Source organism: Neolamprologus multifasciatus, chromosome 1 (assembly GCF_963576455.1).
Source record: "Neolamprologus multifasciatus chromosome 1, fNeoMul1.2, whole genome shotgun sequence".
NCBI lineage: Eukaryota > Metazoa > Chordata > Actinopteri > Cichliformes > Cichlidae > Neolamprologus > Neolamprologus multifasciatus.
Window position 1 is genome coordinate 33539733 of NC_140439.1, and position 18668 is coordinate 33558400.

At 39.6% G+C, this 18668-nt stretch overlaps 2 protein-coding genes and 1 pseudogene across 2 annotated transcripts; 1 reads left to right on the top strand and 2 right to left on the bottom strand.

Annotated features, from left to right (window-relative positions):
- Positions 1–448: 448 nt before the first annotated feature.
- pdpr (pyruvate dehydrogenase phosphatase regulatory subunit) lies at positions 449–10726 on the bottom strand. Its single transcript, XM_085157540.1, has 18 exons — positions 10608–10726; positions 9370–9646; positions 9021–9154; positions 8543–8624; positions 8194–8357; positions 7939–8060; positions 7554–7671; positions 7060–7209; positions 6152–6344; positions 5827–5951; positions 5449–5604; positions 5199–5332; positions 4712–4860; positions 4515–4627; positions 4070–4164; positions 3850–3939; positions 2563–2745; positions 449–1896 (listed from the first exon to the last, which is right to left on the bottom strand). The coding sequence occupies exons 2-18, from the start codon at positions 9633–9635 to the stop codon at positions 1489–1491; spliced, it is 2682 nt and encodes an 893-aa protein (XP_085013666.1). The 5' UTR covers positions 9636–9646; positions 10608–10726; the 3' UTR covers positions 449–1488.
- Positions 10727–10795: 69 nt separating this feature from the next.
- On the top strand, positions 10796–14449 carry LOC146526122 (uncharacterized). The gene is made up of 3 exons (XM_085157550.1): positions 10796–11775; positions 12619–12754; positions 13037–14449. The coding sequence occupies exons 1-3, from the start codon at positions 11180–11182 to the stop codon at positions 13787–13789; spliced, it is 1485 nt and encodes a 494-aa protein (XP_085013676.1). The 5' UTR covers positions 10796–11179; the 3' UTR covers positions 13790–14449.
- Positions 14450–14766: 317 nt separating this feature from the next.
- On the bottom strand, positions 14767–16424 carry LOC146526123 (uncharacterized; annotated as a pseudogene).
- Positions 16425–18668: the final 2244 nt, after the last annotated feature.

An 18668-nucleotide genomic window follows, 5' to 3' on the forward strand; every position in this document is an offset into this window, starting at 1 on the left:
TGATGTCATCAGTTGATTAACAAAGTTTTGAGCCTATGAGCTGTTGAAATAGAGATGGGAATTTTGACTGAGAAACAAAGGACACAGCAATGACGTGTCAGTTAGGCCCACTCTAAAGCATGCCCTACCTTGCTTTCTGTTTTACCCTACAAGAGACAATAATTTACATAATGAATGCCACGCTGTACTAAAGGTGAGTCCATAAATGCTTTGCTTTCCTTTTTACAATCAACACTACAGCTGAAGTATCACTGAATGACAAACTAAATCCCTATTAGCCCTGGACGTGGTGCTTTATAGTTCTGAGTAACGAAAGAAAGAAATACGGTTTTGGAAAAACATCTGAAATTATGTCTCAATCAGAAGGTCAGATTTAGAAATCAAATATTTAATTATAAATCATATTTTTAAAAAGCATGACTGAAAATAGAGATTTTGTACACACTAGTTATACAAAAATACAATTTATTTTGAGTCGCAGTTTCTTTACACAAACATCTAAACTCTGAACCAGGCAAAAGTCAAACCACAAATGTAAGATATTAGATATTGTAGACTCCAGTCGCAGAGTTCCTGTCCCATCTTGGCTTCTCTCACCAGCCACACATTCAGCAAAACATCAACAAAACTAAGCATAAACATCGAAGAGTGCAACAATGCTTCATAACGACACAACATAAATAACAGATTGAAAGTACATTACAACAGGTTCCACACACACCGCAAAATAAGCTCACAACTGATGACAACGACACTTTCAAGGGAAATGAAGGAATTCTGGGAAATCCTGGGAATCCTTTTAACGGGAGTGGAAGTTTAGTAATGGCCAAAAGACTAATGATTATCCCAGGATTTTTTATGCTTCCCAGGGCTTTCCTCTATTCAGGAAAATACCATTTCCTTCATCGTCAGGTGTAATGCTGACAAAGTTGTAAAGTGTCCGAATTAAGCCACTCTTTACATCACATCACTCATATCTTTACAGCAGCAAATATATGGTTTGTAAAGTGACAATAGAGTCAACAACTACATGGACTGTAGCCAACTGCAGAGTGGGACGTTTACAACAGTACTGGAGAAGATTGTCGGTCAAATCCGTTCTGAATAGGTTACAGAGAACAAATTGGAAAAAGTCTTCAGCAGCTTCTGCTGATGTTGCCTTAACAAAGGCACTTAACCAGAGAGTGTCTCAGACAGCCATGAGACTGTGTTTAAGAGTGAAGCTGGGCAGGGCTGAGAAACAACGGCAGAATTTGATGAGACAAGAGCTTTGTATTTAATGCAGCAAAAGCATCTGGAGAGTATTAAATATTGCACTTTGAAAGAGGGAGATGCAACAAGGAGATTAAATATTAGAGTTACGAGGAGTGATTGTGCATAAAGCCCTCTCATTAGGAGACAAAAGGAAAGAAAGGTTGGCACTGCAAGGTAAGAGCAGGAGTGGATTTGGTGGAGGAGTGTCACAGGAAAGTTTTGCGTTACTCTGCATCACTTCCCCTGCAGGTTGCTGAGCTCCATGTCATCCTTGCGGCGCTTTTGTTGGGTGAAGAGGGAGCTGAACGGGTAGAGCTTGGCTTTGGCTGGATAGCGCTGACCAGCAATGTCCACCTCGTAGTCCCCGCGGTTGATGAAGTCAGGAGTGATGGCTGTAGGGAGCCCCTCGGGGCCAAGGGGTGGAGACACAAAGCCCAGGCAAACATGGCGCTCCAGGGTGTAGCTGTAGGCGCTACTGGTGGTCGTCCCCGCTAGTTGATCGTTACGATAGACGGGCTCACCCCACCACGGCCACAAGTCGAGCTCGGTGTCATGGTCCTCCAGAACCAGCATGACAAACCGTCGTGTCACACCGTCCTGACGCTGCTGAAGCAATGCCTCACGGCCGATGAAATCCGTGTCCTGACGGAGAGAAAAAGGCGTGAAGAAGATGAGGATAAATAGAGGAAATTAGGCCCTAAGAACCTTCACTAAATTAGTGAAGATCAACTTGAGTAAACAACACAATGGCCCTGCTATGTGCAGCTCTGCTGGAGTAGCATAAGACCACCATGTTTTAAAGTCACCCACCTTTTTTTTAACAACACTATAAAACTTAAAACAGTCTGTGAAACCAGCGTTAAACTGTAGATGCCTTTAATCAGCACCGTGCTGACACTGCTCTAAGCAGCAGACAGCTCACCTGATGTTCCACCCTTTCAAAATGAGACAGACAGTAAACTTTACACCTGCTACTTTAAAGTGCCACCTGTTGTGCCTGCAGGTGCAGCCCGGTGACAAATTCCCTGCTGCATCATGACAAAGACTGCACCAAGATGTTGAGTGCTTTAATTATTCTACTCTTCATCTCTCATCTTTCAACCATTTTAAAGCAAAAGAGGGAAAGTTTGAAACTTAATAAGTAGAGTCAAATAAAGCATCTTATGCATTTCCATCATGTTGGCAAAGTAAAAATGTAGCTGACTAACTGATCAGTCTATTAGGATGAGGCAGTTCGATGTACAATGAAAAACAAAGTCTCCACTATGGGTAGGATCAGATATTATACGTTTAAAACTGTCAACAGACCTTGTCAAACTTGACCCTGAACTCTCGTCCGCACTCCAGCGGGGTGGTGAAGGCGTCGAGGTCCTGACCCCAGAAGGCGAAGAATTTCTCTATGCGTAGACTTCGCAGTGCGTAGTACCCTGCGTTACGGATCCCGTACTTCTGACCCACTGACATCACCTCGTTGTACACGTGCAGTGCGTACTGTGGAGAGCAGAGGAACTGGTGTCTTATACTCTATATGGCATTTCCGGTACACTGAAATGTGAGAGTGGTTTTTGTTTTTTAAACACCATCATACATGCCAGGTTCTCAGTAATCAGACAGAATAAGCCATGCAAAAATCATATCACTTTTAACCATTAACAATAAAAACACAACACATGTGTGACACTGAATTATCACAATTTTAAGTCCTAGAGTCCTGGTGACTCTTTCCTACCATTGCTACAAGAAACTGGATATTTTCTAGGATTTTTCTCCGGAGGTTTGTCCTGTGAAGATACTTTTATTTTATAACAACCGAGTCAAGGCAGCTAAGGACACTTTGATTCTCTTGGGACTTTAATTGGACATAATTTGACAGTATAATTGTGTAATAAATGTTTTATCCATCCTTACACCATTTTTCTGCTTTTAAATGATCGTTGTAGTATTTAAAAAAAAGCTCCTCTTTCAGCCATTCCTGAACTTTACACTGCAATCATCCATTTTGAAATTTGAAAATCTTCTCTGGTCCACCAAAACCATCAGCCACAACTCTGATCCTCATAAAAGGACAAGTTAAACCCTTGGTTGTTTGAGTTTTTTATTCATCCTTATCTTCTCACAGTCTAAGGTTGATTCTTTATTAATACACTTTTACTTCTACCACCTAATAAAGTGTTTTTCAGTTCTTTCCTAGTAATGATGTATTACAAGAAAAAGATCAGAATCAAAAGATATTGTCAGAAAATTTTGAATAATGTTTCATTTTTTTAAATCCCATGGCTATTCTTAATTAATTTCCTGTGAAAGTAAAAATACCCAAAACAAAACAAGAAGTGTTGTTTTTTGTAAATGACTTACAATAGAAAAACAATACTTATTTCCATCTTTGGCATTTCAAGATAAACTCAAGTTATAGAAAAACTAAATGTTGAAGAATATCAGGGAGTTGTGTGCCTAATTGTAAAAAAAAAAAAAATATATATATATATATATATATAATAACAACTCATGTAACATACTCATGGGTTGTTGTCATTTTATCAACCATCCTGTGACGAGGTATCTATTAAATATCTGTGTGTGTGTGTAGGATTGCACCTCAATGGGGATGTAGAGCATGAAACCTGGTTCCCCAGTGTGAGTCATGCTCATGACTCTGATCCCGTTGGCATAGCCCACACTCATCTCCTGTAAACACACATGCACATAAACATGGTCAGTTTACTCCTCTTGGCAGAGTGAAGAGACAGACTGATGAAAAGGTCATTTAAAAAAAAAAAAACAAGCCGTCAGCTTTGCTGTATCTAGCTTTCCCTACCTTACAGAACATGGAGGGGAAATGGTCAGGTGTCATGGAAACGTATGACAGTTCAGCAAGAACATCCATAGCTCGAGGTCCAATCAGATTTAAAGCTGAGAAGAATAAGAGTTATAAACACTTAACAGACTTTCTGGTTAACAAAGCCCACATCTGATGTTATATTACACGTGCAAAAACAGAATCTGGTACAACTGTTGCTCACATTTTACACAATTAAGATGACTGCATTAAAAATACACAAGATCTACTTTCAGACATGTAATTAATGCCATCCCTCCACAGACTTCATCCCTCTGGTGTCTGATTTTTAAGGTTATTTAAATAACTGGGTTACAAGTCGACAGTGGATTGTTTTGACTTTTTGCATTGTTTCTCCTTTTAAATGTTATATGAGCACTAGATGGCGATATCAGAGCAGAAACCCCAGTTGCTGCATGCGTACCAGTGTACTTCCAGCTGACATCCTCTAGGTGGAGGTGTGGGTCATTAGGCATGTGCTTCTTTATCCAGGACCAACAGTGGACCTGCTGGTCCGTCGGAGAGATGATGAAGAAGCTGGACAGCAAATGAGAAAGTAAGCAATTTTAAAAATCTGTCATGTACTAGTATCTACAGTGCCACTGCACAGATGTTTCAAACCTGTTCTTGCTGAGGCGGACCACACTGCAGTCGTTCTCATAGCCACCTCTCTCATTCAGCATGCCGGTGTGGACAATGTGTCCAACGGGAACATCCAGGTCATTGGCACAGAGATGTTGCAGCAGTTCCAAGGCTTGGTCACCTGTTGACTGAGTCATCAGGACAGAGCAGAGGATTTAACCTGAATACTTTTAAAGCTAAATGCATTAATTAAAATGGATTTATTTAAAAAGGAAAGAGTAACTGCACAGGTTTTTCCCAGCTGACAAAGACCTGCATAATTTAAAGAAAACAAAAACCCAACAACAACAACAAAAAATTCGAGTAGCTAGTACAAACATACGTACATAACACTGATAAATATCATATGCTAACTGGGTATGACCACATAGACAACAGTAGGTAGCACAGCAGCAGTTTTTCCCCTCTCTGTAACTCAGTTCTAATTCTTGTAATTCTAAGTTTTCCAAAGTGATTCATGACTCACAGTCAGTTCGAATTTGGTGAAGGAGGACATGTCGATGACACAGACGGCCTCTTTGCAGCATTTCACTTCTGCTCCAACTATGTCAAACCAGTCTGGCTTATAAAAAGTCTTACTCTGGTCCAGGGACAGCAGATCTACAGAGAGAAACAGTCCAATTCAACTAAGTAATTTCATTCATTAGACAAAACTGCCTTAAAATCCGTTAAAATCATTTGCAGTCCAAGTACCACTGCTTCTCACTGGGACAAACCTTTTCCTGGTGGAACAAAGTACTTGGGCCTTTCAAAGCCATGTTTCTCCATCCACCGAGCCCCCTGAGTGTCCAGGCGGTCGTACAGAGGACTGGTCCTCAGCTGGCGTCCGGTCTGGAAGTCCCACCGGGGAACCTTCAGCTCATACAGCAGGGCTGAACATTGACACACAAATATTAGAAGGAGAGATAGCAGAGCAAGAATTAGAATATACTGCACATTATAATAAATATCCAACACCTATAGGATTTATAATAATTTAACTAAAGCAACAGCAGAAATTAATTATTTAAACAGTACACCAAGGTTCAGATGACTATACAGCCTTTGTCTACTTAAAAGCATGAACCAAACACCCAACAATGCTCACTACTCACGCATGACTTCCATCACTCTGTGTCTCAGGAAGGTTCGGCTGCTCTGCAGGTTGCCAAAGCGTTTGATGTCCAGTGGCCAGACATTGGCGGTGGGGTAGCCATAGGTCATCCACTCTGCCAGGTACCTGGTTACCAAACCACACAACAGGCCATTTATCCCTTCTTGTAATGCAAAAAAAAGCACGTCCACAACACAGTCTTGATCGCTGCAACTGATAAACCATGGCTGAATTATTTCAGGTGACCCAATATTGATCACGTGCTTACGTCTAGTCTTAACAGATACACTATATATATATATATATATATATATGTTTGTTCTTACTTTCCAGCTCCTCCAGCAAAGGCCAGGCCTGAGGAGTTCATCCCTGCCAGCACATAGTACCCAGACACACCTGGGGTCTCACCCATCAGACAGCGCATATCAGGTGTGAAGGACTCCGGACAGTTGACCAGCTGATGGATCTCAGCTGTCTCGAGACTGGGCATTCTCCTCAGCAGGGCACTGAGCATCGGCTCTGAAGGCAGAAAACAAAAAGTGCTCTAAAATGTAGCAAATGCAGATGATAATTTAATACAGTTTACTCTAATTAACTTAAACAACCAACCACACCATAACCAAGAAATATTACAGTGCTGCTTCTTGTTCTTTTGCCCACCTCTATTGTTGTACAATTACTGTTTTTGCCCATTAAGATGACACATTTTTAAAAATTTAATAATGGATTAACAAAATAATCAAATGAATTGCAGTTCTAACAATATCTATTACAATACATTAATATAATATACATTCATAAAATACAGTACATTCTAACATTATATATTGCGATGGATTCTTTCAGCAACCTTTTCAACCCCTACACTTATAAGATAAAATAAATGGAAAAATAACGGTCGATTACAGACTGGTTTGGTGATGTGTGCTGCTATAATAAACGTTTTATGGCAGCCTGGTATGAGAAATCTCACATTACTGGTTTAAGGCCAAGACAAACAGTCAGGTGTATTTTTACATGTGTACAGAGAGGTGGGTCAAAATCATTTAAGGTAGCCTTAAACAGAGGTTCTAGTAACAGCAATCTACATGAAAGTGGTAGATACAGCTGTTACTAGAACCTGACATTCAACATAGGTCGATAAACCATGTTTCTAAAGCTGGGGTTATTTATTTGGAACAATTTTTAATGAATAAAAATACAACATTAATACTTTTTTTTTTTTTTTTTTTACCAAAGTGATCCCAGTCCTCCTGCATGTTCTGGATCTCCAGCTGGTTGCGACCCTCAGTGAAGATGGGTTTGGGGTTTTTCTCAAAGCCTCCTGACAGAAGGCCTCCCTGCCACGGCCGTGCATATATCCTGCCATCCATATCAATCACCACTAGCAAAGAGACACATAGTTAGGCTGGCTGGACTTGTTTTTAGCCTTTCAGCAGGCATTACCATATTGCATATTGCTAAGCACATTATTTGGCTAAGTAAAAAGGTACAGCCTGTGCCCTAGTTTTTTCTTTTTACTATGGGACTAAAAAAAAGGACTAGACATAACTGTCGATCTGATATAAATTGCAATTAGTTAATTAATTTGCCAAAAAACAGAAAAAAAAATCATGAAATGAATGTTCTTTAATACAGACACGATTTCAGCTGGCTACACAAATTGGACTTTAAAATTCAATAGTGTCTACTGCAAAGGTTACTTCCTAGCTTTTTAATATGTGATACCTGGTGTCTTGGGTGGAAGTGGCTCCTGGAGAGGTTTGGTGAGGAGGTAGAAGTGTTCACATCCATGGAGGGGAACTGACACCTTCGTCTCACTAGCCTGGCCCAGCTCATAAGCCCACTGGAGCAGAAACAGTCAGAGCAACCAAATACAATTAGAACAATGTGTAGAAACAAGATACTTATAGTCACCATAGGAAACAACTGCTTCAACTAGTTTCAGAGAGAAAAAAGATTATGAAATAGAATTAAATTATTATTATTATTATTATTATGAAGGAGAAGAAAAAAAATTGCTGCCTGTCCTGCTTACATATTTTTGACCAAGCCTGACACTGAATTTCCACAGAAACAAAAGTAATTCCAAAATGTTTACAGTGGGGTCTACCTGTCCAGCACAGCTGACAAAATATTCACATTTAATGGAACCACGGTCAGTCTCTACAGCTGTTACACATCCCTTCTCTACCAGAACCTGCTGAACACTGGTTCGTTCCATGATCTGAACCCCTGAAGGAGAAGAAAGGGGGAAAAAAAAAGAGGAAATGAAGGACAAAAGAGGAGGTTACAATTATAGGGTGGGCCAGCAACAGCAGAATACACGATTTATGGTCTACCAAACCAAACTGCAAGTTTGTGTTACCTTGTCCAGCTGAAGCCACGGCAAGGGCATGGTTAACATCTGGTGGAGACACGACAGCATCTTCAGGAAGGTGGAGTGCGCCTACCAGGTCATGAATGTTAACAAGGGGGTGGAGTTTGGACACCTCTTTAGGTTTAATAATAGTACAATTGATCCCCATTACCCTGTGAATGAAGTGAAAGGGTCAAAAGTCATTTATGTTTTTAAATCAGTGAAAAGGGACAATCAGCTGGCACTATTATTTCAAACAAACACTTGTGAGTCCCCAAAAGCTTGTCCTCACAAAGCTACTAGAGCTTTACAGCTTAATCCACATAGCTGTGGCCTAAATACTAACTACAGGACTTACTTCAGCCTTGATGCGAGGCGCTTAAGAGAAATGAAGCGATCCTGATTTTGAGCCAGACACAAAGACCCTGTCTTCACATAACCTGCAACACATACCACACACCACATATGACGCAGTCTATAATTAGTAGTCTAGCTTTGCAGCTTGTTTATTGCTGGTGCACATCAAATGATATCTCAGACTTCAACAAAAAATATCTGGAATGTTTCTAAATGCATTGAGACAGAAGGCAGTATGTCACAATTTGCTCCCTTGTCTGTTTTATGCTTTAGAAGCTATGATCTGGGAAAATACAAATGCAAAACTGTTCTATAATCTAAATTAATAATTAACATTTTAAAAAATATGTGGTGATGTGCATGTGGGAACTGTTAACTATCAGCACCAATAGTAAAACGGGGAAACAGCAAACCCTTCTAAGAATAAAAAATTTAAAAAGTTAAATATGACAAAAACCAAATTCTGTAAATCATCCCACCTGTTTTAACCCCCGTCTCCTCCTCCAGCTGCTGGTAAAGACTACTGGAGTAGTTGGCCATTTGACACTCGATGGAAATGGGCTTGGCCACACTGACAATACCAGCACATAGTCTTGTTGTTCCTGCACCAAGTCTGGTTAGGATAATAATGGTCAAGAAAGTATTAACACAACAATATCAAATCTAACATTTCTTTCCACTATCACCTCCTAATGTTAAAGCTATCCCTACTCTCATATAATATCAGTGGTCTGAGTCAATAACATAAAGAACATCTCTCTCTTCATGCTAATTTTAAGCCAACAAACACAATGGCTTATCTGTAATTTGTTGAGCTGAAACACTCACCTGCCCTGCTCAAGTAGTACAATATCAGTCCAGCCCAGTCTAGCCAGGTGGTAGGCCACTGATGTTCCCACAATACCTCCTCCACAGATGACAACCCGGGCCTGCCTGGGCAATGGAAGCAGCTGGGAGTCTCCACTGACAGTCAAACACCGAGGGGAAGTCCAGAGACCCCTGCCTACCAATCTATACCCCGTCTGGTGAAGCAGCCGCAGCCGGGGGAGCATAACAGGGGGCAGAGCCCTGGAGCTCCGCACACAGCTGGACATAGCTGTGCTTTCTGCAATAAGAGACACGGGATCTAAAGTTACTCTATAACCTTAAATAGAGGACAGTACCACAGTGAATACAACAACAATGACCCTAACTTTACAAATATCCTGATATAATTTCAATAACATATGGTCCGTTTTCTACAGTGTGCAGGGTGTGATATAGACCTCTTGTATTATTTTAAGTTGCTGTATTTTTTAAATCTGAAATAATTTTTCAGATTGCTGTAGATAGGGTTGTGTCAATGTCAGTTTCATTTTAATTTGGCTAGGTAGATACTAATAAAATTATTACTACACCACAATCTATACATCTCTGACAGTACTGCTGACCTTTTCTGCTAACAGCATGGATTAGTTTGCGTTCTAAAGTTGCTATGTCAGGGCCTTTGAAAGTGTCTACTATAAGCCAGATTAAATTGTCAACACTGGAAGTCGCTAGTTTCCATAAGGTTACAAAGATGCACTGTTGTTCCTAAACTTAAGTTGCTACATTTAGCTTAACCAGACATAATAATGCAGTAGTAAATGCAACATTAAACACTTTGAATAGGGCCTGGAAAATCAGCAAGGTGAACTTACAACAGTCCTTCAAATGTCTTGCTTGTATTATAAAGACTGCTGTTAGCCTTGAAGCACTGCTTTAGCTTTACTTGTATTCTTAGCAGCACAGCTAGCTTTAGCTAACAGCATGTCGGTATCTTTGTGATTTTTTGTGATATTTAGATTAGTGGCAGATACCTAGCAGACGTGTAGATGACCAAAGTCACGCACAAAGTTCCTAACATTTGGGGGGGTATGTGTTGGTACTACTAAAGTTAGCACTACTGATAATGTTAGTCACATAGCACAGCTTAGGCTATCGAAAAGGTAGCCAATGTTTATTATTTTTGCTAACACGACGGCTAAACCAGGCAGAAAATCTTCTCTAATCATAACACTTATTTTTCACAACTACAATAAACTCACCGATTTAGTCAAGTCCAGTGATTATGATATTTCAACAGAAGGATAGTCACTAGGGTGTAACTGAAAGCCAAATTCAGAGGCTCCCGTTAGTTAAGTGGTGCCTCTTCCGGTATAACCCTTCAAAATAAATTACGTCTGCGTCTTTTTAGAATGGCTCCAGTAGCGGTGGAGCGGTTATCAGCGAAAACATTGAACTCATCCAACTCAAATACTTAGGATATATCTAGAAAGTTGCAAACCTACTTATTATGAATCAAATTATTTTTTCTAAAAAAAAAATAAATCTATTTTTATTGTTTGTTTGTTATTTATTGTTTTTTTGTTTTGTTTTTTATCTCGAATTCACCTTTTCTTCCTGCCCCTTGTGCTGCTGTAACAGATTAATTTCCCCAATATGGGATTAATACTAAATTTCGCAGTGTGACTTTTTAAATATGTTAGGTTGCTGAATTGTTGTCCATTGGACTACTTGCACTAGGGCATGTGACGTATTTCCGTTTCCAAATACTACCGCTTGGCCGTTTCCGGTATGTTTGTTTATCTATCGGTTGCTATGCTAATGTCTCTTCAGAATGGGTATAAAAAGGAAAGTATTTAAAACAGAACATTTTCAAAAACAGCAGAAGAAATATTCCGAGCATTGCTGTGTCCCACTTTGTTCGGCTTCAGCCAAATTTAACGGCATACTAAGTTTTCATGGCTTTCCAACCCATTCCGACTTGAGAAGACAATGGCTGGTAAACATACGCAGGGATCATTTCACGGTTACCTCTCACACCAGGGTCTGCTGCAGACACTTTGCCAGTGATCAACTCATAGAGCCAACAACCCTCGGTGGTCGAAGGCGGCTTATTAAAGGTGCTGTACCAACACTTTTTGAGTGGAATGGCTATAAAGTTGAACCACCGCGGCGTAGTGTTTGGGAGAGAACGGAGCGACGCCCTGAACTAGTTCCTCCTGACGATCAAGAAGAGCACAGTCTTACAAGAGATCACGACTACTGCTCAGTCCCTGAGCCGTCTGCATTGGACATATCTGCATCAGCTGCAGAAGACCTGTCCAAAGACGTGGAGACTCTGAAGAAGGAAATACAGGAGTTACGTGTCCAGCGAGAATTTGGGTTACAGCGTTTTGCTGGCTCCGACACTGACATCCGATTCTATACCAGGTACACATAAGTTCTATTCAAGCTAACTGTTTAAAATATACCAAGGTCACCATCAGTTAAATTTCGAAAGTTTTTCCAGTCTTAATGAAAACAAAATAGATATTTACTTTTTCCTCTGCTGATTGTATGTTTCATGTAGATGCTTTAGTATTTAAACGATGTCCTAATGCTACAGGTAAAATACAACACCAAATAGACTCTTAATCAGACTATTTTATACAGCATACCATTAGCATATTTGTCACAGTTTACATTATTTTTATGTTAGTGAGTAATGTGTTGAGAATAGATTCCTTAATGTACATCAACGTTAAAGAGAATATAGTTGTGATTGCTTGCAACATTATAATTATGGTAATGGGTGTAAGGATACAAAATAGAAAATAGGCTTTGGATGGGAACAAAGAACTGAGGTGCAGGGCAGGAGGATCAACCCCCACCCCCAGGGCATGAAGCAAGAGTTACTGAGGGTGAGGGGCAGACAACGGGCAAATGGGCACTACCATAAAAGGAGATGGGGGTCAGGGTGTCAGCACCCTTAGCCACTGTACTAGTGTATTTCCATTGTGGGGGTGTTTACTGTAGGGGGGAGGAGACCAGAGGTTATAACTGTAACTGTTGTGTGGAGTTCTTTAGATCAGCCTTTAGCATAGGACTGCATAGGAATGCAGTGTGCTGATCTCCAGATGCATCTGTAAGAATAATGGGTAATAAAAGGATTGTGTAAAACATGGAAACATCTCAGCGTGATCTCTACCAGGACCAAAAGAATCGCAGAGACCGGCGTTGTCTCAACAATTGTTAATTAATGATTGACACGATGTATGTCTCTCTCGTGAATAGATTTCCAAGCTATGATCATTTGATGGCATTTTGGTTTTTGATTGAGCCTTGCATCTATAAAATGATCCGGGTTTCAAGAGCCAAGTCACCTGCCAATCGGAACGAAGAAGTGTTGACACCTGCACGCACATCAACGGTAGGTTATGGGTTTGTTGGTAGTTAGAACTAGAGGTGTAATGTTATTGTATTTATGTACAATAACATTACATTATGTACAATAGCATACATACACAGGTGTATGTATGCTAGACTCAGTATCCTTTACATACATACACCTGTGTACTACAGCACCTCATTGTTTACCCCATGGTACAGTATGGTATGCATAACCATTACAAAACATTTAGCCAAGAAAAGCATAATTTTACTAGTTCATAGCTTAAGGAGTAACATTTTCCTTTTTGTTTTCACCTTCCAGAGGCAGCTGCTACAGCCAATTGATGAGTTTTTTCTTTTTCTGGTTTTCCTGTCAGTTGGTTTGAAGGAGAGGGACCTGGCACATCGATTTAACATACACCAGTCCACAGTGAGCCGCATTATTGCAAAATGGACAAATTTTCTTGCCACTGCACTGGGGTCTCAATGCATTTGGCTTACACGTGAAGAAGTGCAAGTTTACCTCCCTGAGGAATTCAGAGATTTCTCAGACACCCAGATGATCCTTGACTGTACAGAGCTGAGGTGTCAGACACCATCCTCACCACTTCTCCGAAGTGAAATGTACTCTTCGTACAAATCCCACTGTACGATGAAAGCCCTGGTTGGCATAGCTCCACATGGTCCAGTGACATTCATCTCTAATCTGTATGCTGGTTCGGTTAGTGACAAGGAACTATTCAAACAATCAGGCATTGCTGAGAAGTTGACTGAAGACATGGCAGTGATGGTAGATAAGGGCTTCCTAATCACCGATTGTTGCAAATGCAAAGTGTACTGCCCACCTTTTCTATCTAAGCAGAAGCAGATGCCAGCATTCCAGGTTAAGGAGACGCAGGCCATAGCCAGACTCAGGGTACATGTGGAGCAGGTCATTAGGAGGATAAAACAGAACAAACTTTTTGATAGCATGATTACCATGTCACATGTTTACAATATCAACCAACTGTTTGCAGTAGCATGTATGCTGTCAAATTATCAGAACACAGCATTAGTTAAAAAATGGGTTAAGTGAGACAAGATGGATTTTCCCCAAGACACCAGTGCCAGTACAAGTAACTTATGGAAAATGACCTGCAGCTGAGGCCACTACAGTTGCATTTCTTCCTCCTCAGCTCACAATACTTGATTACAGAACTGGTACTTGAGTGCTGATAGTTGAGTTTCAGTTATTAATAATTCAAATTCATTGCAAATGTTGAATGTTAATAATACTGTTTAATTATACTACTATATTACTATTCAGATTCAACAAAATTATCAAAATTATAAAGTAAATCACTAAATCATTTTAAAATCATAAGTAACATTGTGCTTTCAAAAATACCATTTGTCATTTTCTTCATTCAGTTGTGTTATTGTCTAAATGTATATCAGTATGCTAGGCATGGGGTTTTAAATACTTACCATGTAAATAAGTTCTGCACAAATTCAATGTTTTAATGTGTGTTTTTAAAAAATGAAATTGATGCCATTGCTTAAATAAGTTTATTGATTTCACATAAAAGTAACATGTAACAACAAAAGAATTCATGAAATATATTGCAAATAAAACACCAGTTATTGTTCCAGCCAGCCTGAAGGATCTGGTTTCCTTTTTGCTATGTTTTCACTGTTCATTTTTCCAAACACAGGTATCTTGGCATATATATATGTAAAAAAAAAAAAAAAAGAAGTAGTCAGCCTTTTCTCTGATTGCATTGTGCACATCTGTATCCATGTATATTCTTTGCACTAGGTAGTCCTCTTGTGCCCACACAACAAAGTCACACCACTGCATCCCACTGATGAGCAGTTGTCCTTGCACTTGCCAATAATATGCGTGGCTCTTTTTTAGTTTAGGGGTACCACATTCCATTTGCACATATTTGCAGTCAATAAAGTTTTGTACATTGGGACATTTGAATTCGACGAGGCCAAACTGGGGGTATTCATTGGGGTCAAAAACAACACCATCAGGAGATGCAGCAAGCCAGGGGGCAATGGGGTGAATCACCAGACCACAGGGTGAGTAGTTAACATTCATTAGCCTACTATACTCTGCTGCTATTGCAGGCTCCATCTCAGTTCCTCTCCTCATGTCTGCTGTCTGCCTTGTTCCCTTCAATATACGCTCTGCTAGTGACTCTGCCGAGCTCTGGCCTCTGACGTGACACACCTCCCGAAACCTAGAGGCAGTCACTTTGGGCCTGCGGAGCTGATGCCACTCAGACGAAGAGCTTTGCTCACGTGTAGCTTCCTCTATTTTGTGAGCCATTTCCAGAGTTACAGACAAGCTTTTCAGATGCAGAAGTTCTTCTTCTGAGCACACAAACACACAATCTGATGGCAAGATGTCATACCCCTGCAGAGGCAAGTGCGGTGTTGGTGGTGCATCACGGTGTAGTGTGATGTACCGGGTTGTCAAAACCGGCTGCTGATATGACAGAACACTGCCCTCCTGCACCAGCCCAAAGGCACTTTCCACAAGGGGCTTGTCAGGTCTCATGTTCATTGTGGTCACAAGTGGCCTGTCCTCAATATTAAATTTTGCATATGCCTCCGTTATTCTGAACAAGCAGGGATCTGGTAACGGACCCACCATGCCTCTGTAGAAGCCACTCCTAAAGAAAACATCAATGATAATAATGTAAGAAAGAAGGTTATTATACTGAACAACAACTAAACTAAAAACTAAAATGTGTAAAACAGTGGTGCATAAGTTAGAGACTGGGATGTACATGACTGAGTTAACCGTCTTCAGAAAGTGTAATGTTGTATGTAAATTAATACCTATTCTGACACATGTATGTATGAAGAAATAGCAACATACATCTGATTTGAAGTTTGTATGTGCTTTGTCTGTAGGGGCCACCGTAAATATACTTTTATTTATTCACTCCACATAAAATGTAATAAATAAATCATATAATACAAAAATCAACTATTCACATTTCAACTTTTAACTATTTAAATTTTCAGCTTTTTCTTTTCAAACAAATTTAAAGTGAAACAACACAAAACACTGCAAACCACAACACAATTAAATATAAATTAAAATATGAAAAGAAAAAGAAGATGCATATTCTCTGTCATATGGACCTGCATGAATAAACTTTCTGAATCCTTTATCATCCGCAACTGAAAATAGTTGTGGATGATAACTATACCTTTCTAATGTGATGCTGTTGCCCCTGGCTCTCTTTCTCTCTCTTTCCCTCCTGCTCTGTTCCTGTGCTACTGCAAGTGTAACTACCTCCCCCCTCTTCCTAGCGCAAAGCACAAGGCTCGCATGCGGAGTGAAGCGGAAAGAGAGGGTGGGTTTTCATGAGCTGTATGCTAAAATCATCAATATAAAAACAATGAAAGGCTTGAACTACTTCAGTTGTGTGTAATGAATCTAAAATATATGAAAGTCTAATGTTTATCAGTACATTAGAGAAAATAATGAACTTTATCACAAAATCATAATTTTTTGAGAAGGACCTGTACACTTTGACACACATTGGAACTGTTAGCAAAAGGAAGAGTTACTGAATTTTACAGGAAAAAATATCACTTGATGTTCCTGAAGGTGCATTATCAATTGTTTACCCACTGACAAACTGACAAAGACTACTAAATTAAAAAACAATTTGTGGTAACCTGATTATGATTTAAAAAGAATGATTAACAACACTGATTGGTGAAAGCTGGGCTCTTCAGTTCAGCATGGTACAGCTCCAAAGATTCTGCAACATCAAACCTTCTGTCTGCTAATGTTACATCACCTGGGCTGAGGCAGTCCAGGTAATTTCAACAGTTTCTTTTTTTGTTTTTAAAGTTTAGATATAAACAAATAAAGAAAAGTAACATTTGTCACTCTCTATCTTCACGATGGAAGATTCATTTTCATCTCGTAAGTGTTAGCAACAGTTCTAGAAAAGGAGACAGGTTTGTTCCAGTGTGCAGAAATGTTATTATAAATGTTCAAACTACTGCACTGTAAAATCTAATTAGTTCCCAGAACTCAAAAAACTATGCAAACTCATTACCTCCAAAAAATTGAGTAAAGTTTACTTAAGATGACTGTTAGGACAACTTATTCATTGCAAGTATGCAGTACTAAGAATAACTTGATGTTCCTGAAGGTGCATTATGAATTGTTTACCCACTGACAAACTGACAAAGACTACTAAATTAAAAAACAATTTGTGGTAACCTGATTATGATTTAAAAAGAATGATTAACAACACTTCTTGTAATGGTGTTGAAATCAGCCCAGTGTTTATTTTCAAATGCAAAAAAACTGCCACCATCTGTTGGCAACTATGACACGTTTAGAATCTTATGACCACTTTGTCCTTTGATCCTTTGATTCTAAAGAACCCTCAAACAGGGGTGAGACACAACCACTTTTAGTCCGTTATTGGCAGCATTTATGTTCGTAGCGTTCAAACATTCGCCAGAGAAATCTTTTAAAACATTTGGATCCTTTTGAGAGTGACAGTTTACAGATTCAAACATGTCTCAGAGAAAAAAAAATAAAGAAATCCTTGAAGAGAACGAACACCTGAAAATAAACCAGAGAGACTTGCAGTGCCAACTCCAAGACATGGAGGAGAAATACAGAGCGCTGCAGGTAAAGCTTGATGAAAGACCGCACACAAAGGAAGACTTTCTTCAAGAAAAAAGGCTACAGGAGATAAAACAGAAGGAAATGGATTTCAAGCTTCAGGACATGGAGAAACACAACAAAGGCTTGCAAATCAAGCTTAATGAAGCTCTGCAAAAAAATAAAGAGCTCCTCCAAGAAAAAGATCAACAGGACATGAAGCAGTGCAAACTCCAAGGCATGGAGGAAAAATACAAAGCACTTCAGGTAAAGCTTGATAAAACACTGAACAAAAATAAGGAGTTGCTTCAAGAACAAAAGCAACAAGAAATTAAAGAGAAACAAATGGACTGCAAGCTTGAAGATGTGCAGGAAAAATACACAGAGCTGAAAATAAAGCTTGATAAAGCACTGCAGAGAAATAAAGATTTCCTTCAAGAGAAAGAACAGCAAGACATGAAACAGAAACATCTGGATTGCAAGCTTCAGAACATCGAGAAACACAACGAAGGCTTGCAAGTAATGCTTGATGAAGCTCTGCAAAAGAATAAAGAAATCCTTGAAGAGAAAGAAAAACTGGACACTAACCAGAGAGACATGCAGTGCCAACTCCAAGACATGGAGGAGAAATACAGAGCGCTGCAGGCAAAGCCTGATGAAAGACGGCACACAAATGAAGACTTTCTTCAAGAAAAAAGGCTACAGGAGATAAAACAGAAGGAAATGGATTTCAAGCTTCAGGACATGGAGAAACACAACAAAGGCTTGCAAATCAAGCTTAATGAAGCTCTGCAAAAAATTAAAGAGCTCCTCCATGAAAAAGAACAACAGGACATGAAGCAGCGCAAACTCCAAGGCATGGAGGAAAAATGCAAAGCGCTTCAGGTAAAGCTTGATAAAACACTGAACAAAAATAAGGAGTTGCTTCAAGAACAAAAGCAACAAGAAATTAAACAGAAACAGATGGACTGCAAGCTTGAAGACGTGCAGGAAAAATACACAGAGCTGAAAATAAAGCTTGATAAAGCACTGCAGCGAAATAAAAATTTCCTTCAAGAGAAAGAACAGCAAGACATGAAACAGAAACATCTGGATTGCAAGCTTCAGAACATCGAGAAACACAACGAAGGCTTGCAAGTAATGCTTGATGAAGCTCTGCAAAAGAATAAAGAAATCCTTGAAGAGAAAGAAAAACTGGACATTAACCAGAGAGACATGCATGGTGTGCAGGAACAACACCGAGCGCTGCAGGTAAAGCTTGATGAAACACTGCACAAATATCAAGAGCTGCTTCAAGACCAAGAACAACAGGAAATAAAGC

What these genes read in the sequence shown, in the direction of transcription:
- LOC146526122 (XM_085157550.1), top strand. Translation starts at nt 11,180, where the DNA reads ATGGGTATAAAAAGGAAAGTATTTAAAACAGAACATTTTCAAAAACAG. An exon ending in GACATCCGATTCTATACCAG is followed by an intron (nt 11,776 to 12,618) that starts GTACACATAAGT and finishes TCTCGTGAATAG; the next exon opens with ATTTCCAAGCTATGATCATT. An exon ending in CACCTGCACGCACATCAACG is followed by an intron (nt 12,755 to 13,036) that starts GTAGGTTATGGG and finishes TTCACCTTCCAG; the next exon opens with AGGCAGCTGCTACAGCCAAT.
- pdpr (XM_085157540.1), bottom strand. Translation starts at nt 9,635, where the DNA reads ATGTCCAGCTGTGTGCGGAGCTCCAGGGCTCTGCCCCCTGTTATGCTC. An exon ending in GGAGGACTGGGATCACTTTG is followed by an intron (nt 6,345 to 7,059) that starts GTAAAAAAAAAA and finishes TTCTGCCTTCAG; the next exon opens with AGCCGATGCTCAGTGCCCTG. An exon ending in TTTGCTGGAGGAGCTGGAAA is followed by an intron (nt 5,952 to 6,151) that starts GTAAGAACAAAC and finishes TTTGGTAACCAG; the next exon opens with GTACCTGGCAGAGTGGATGA.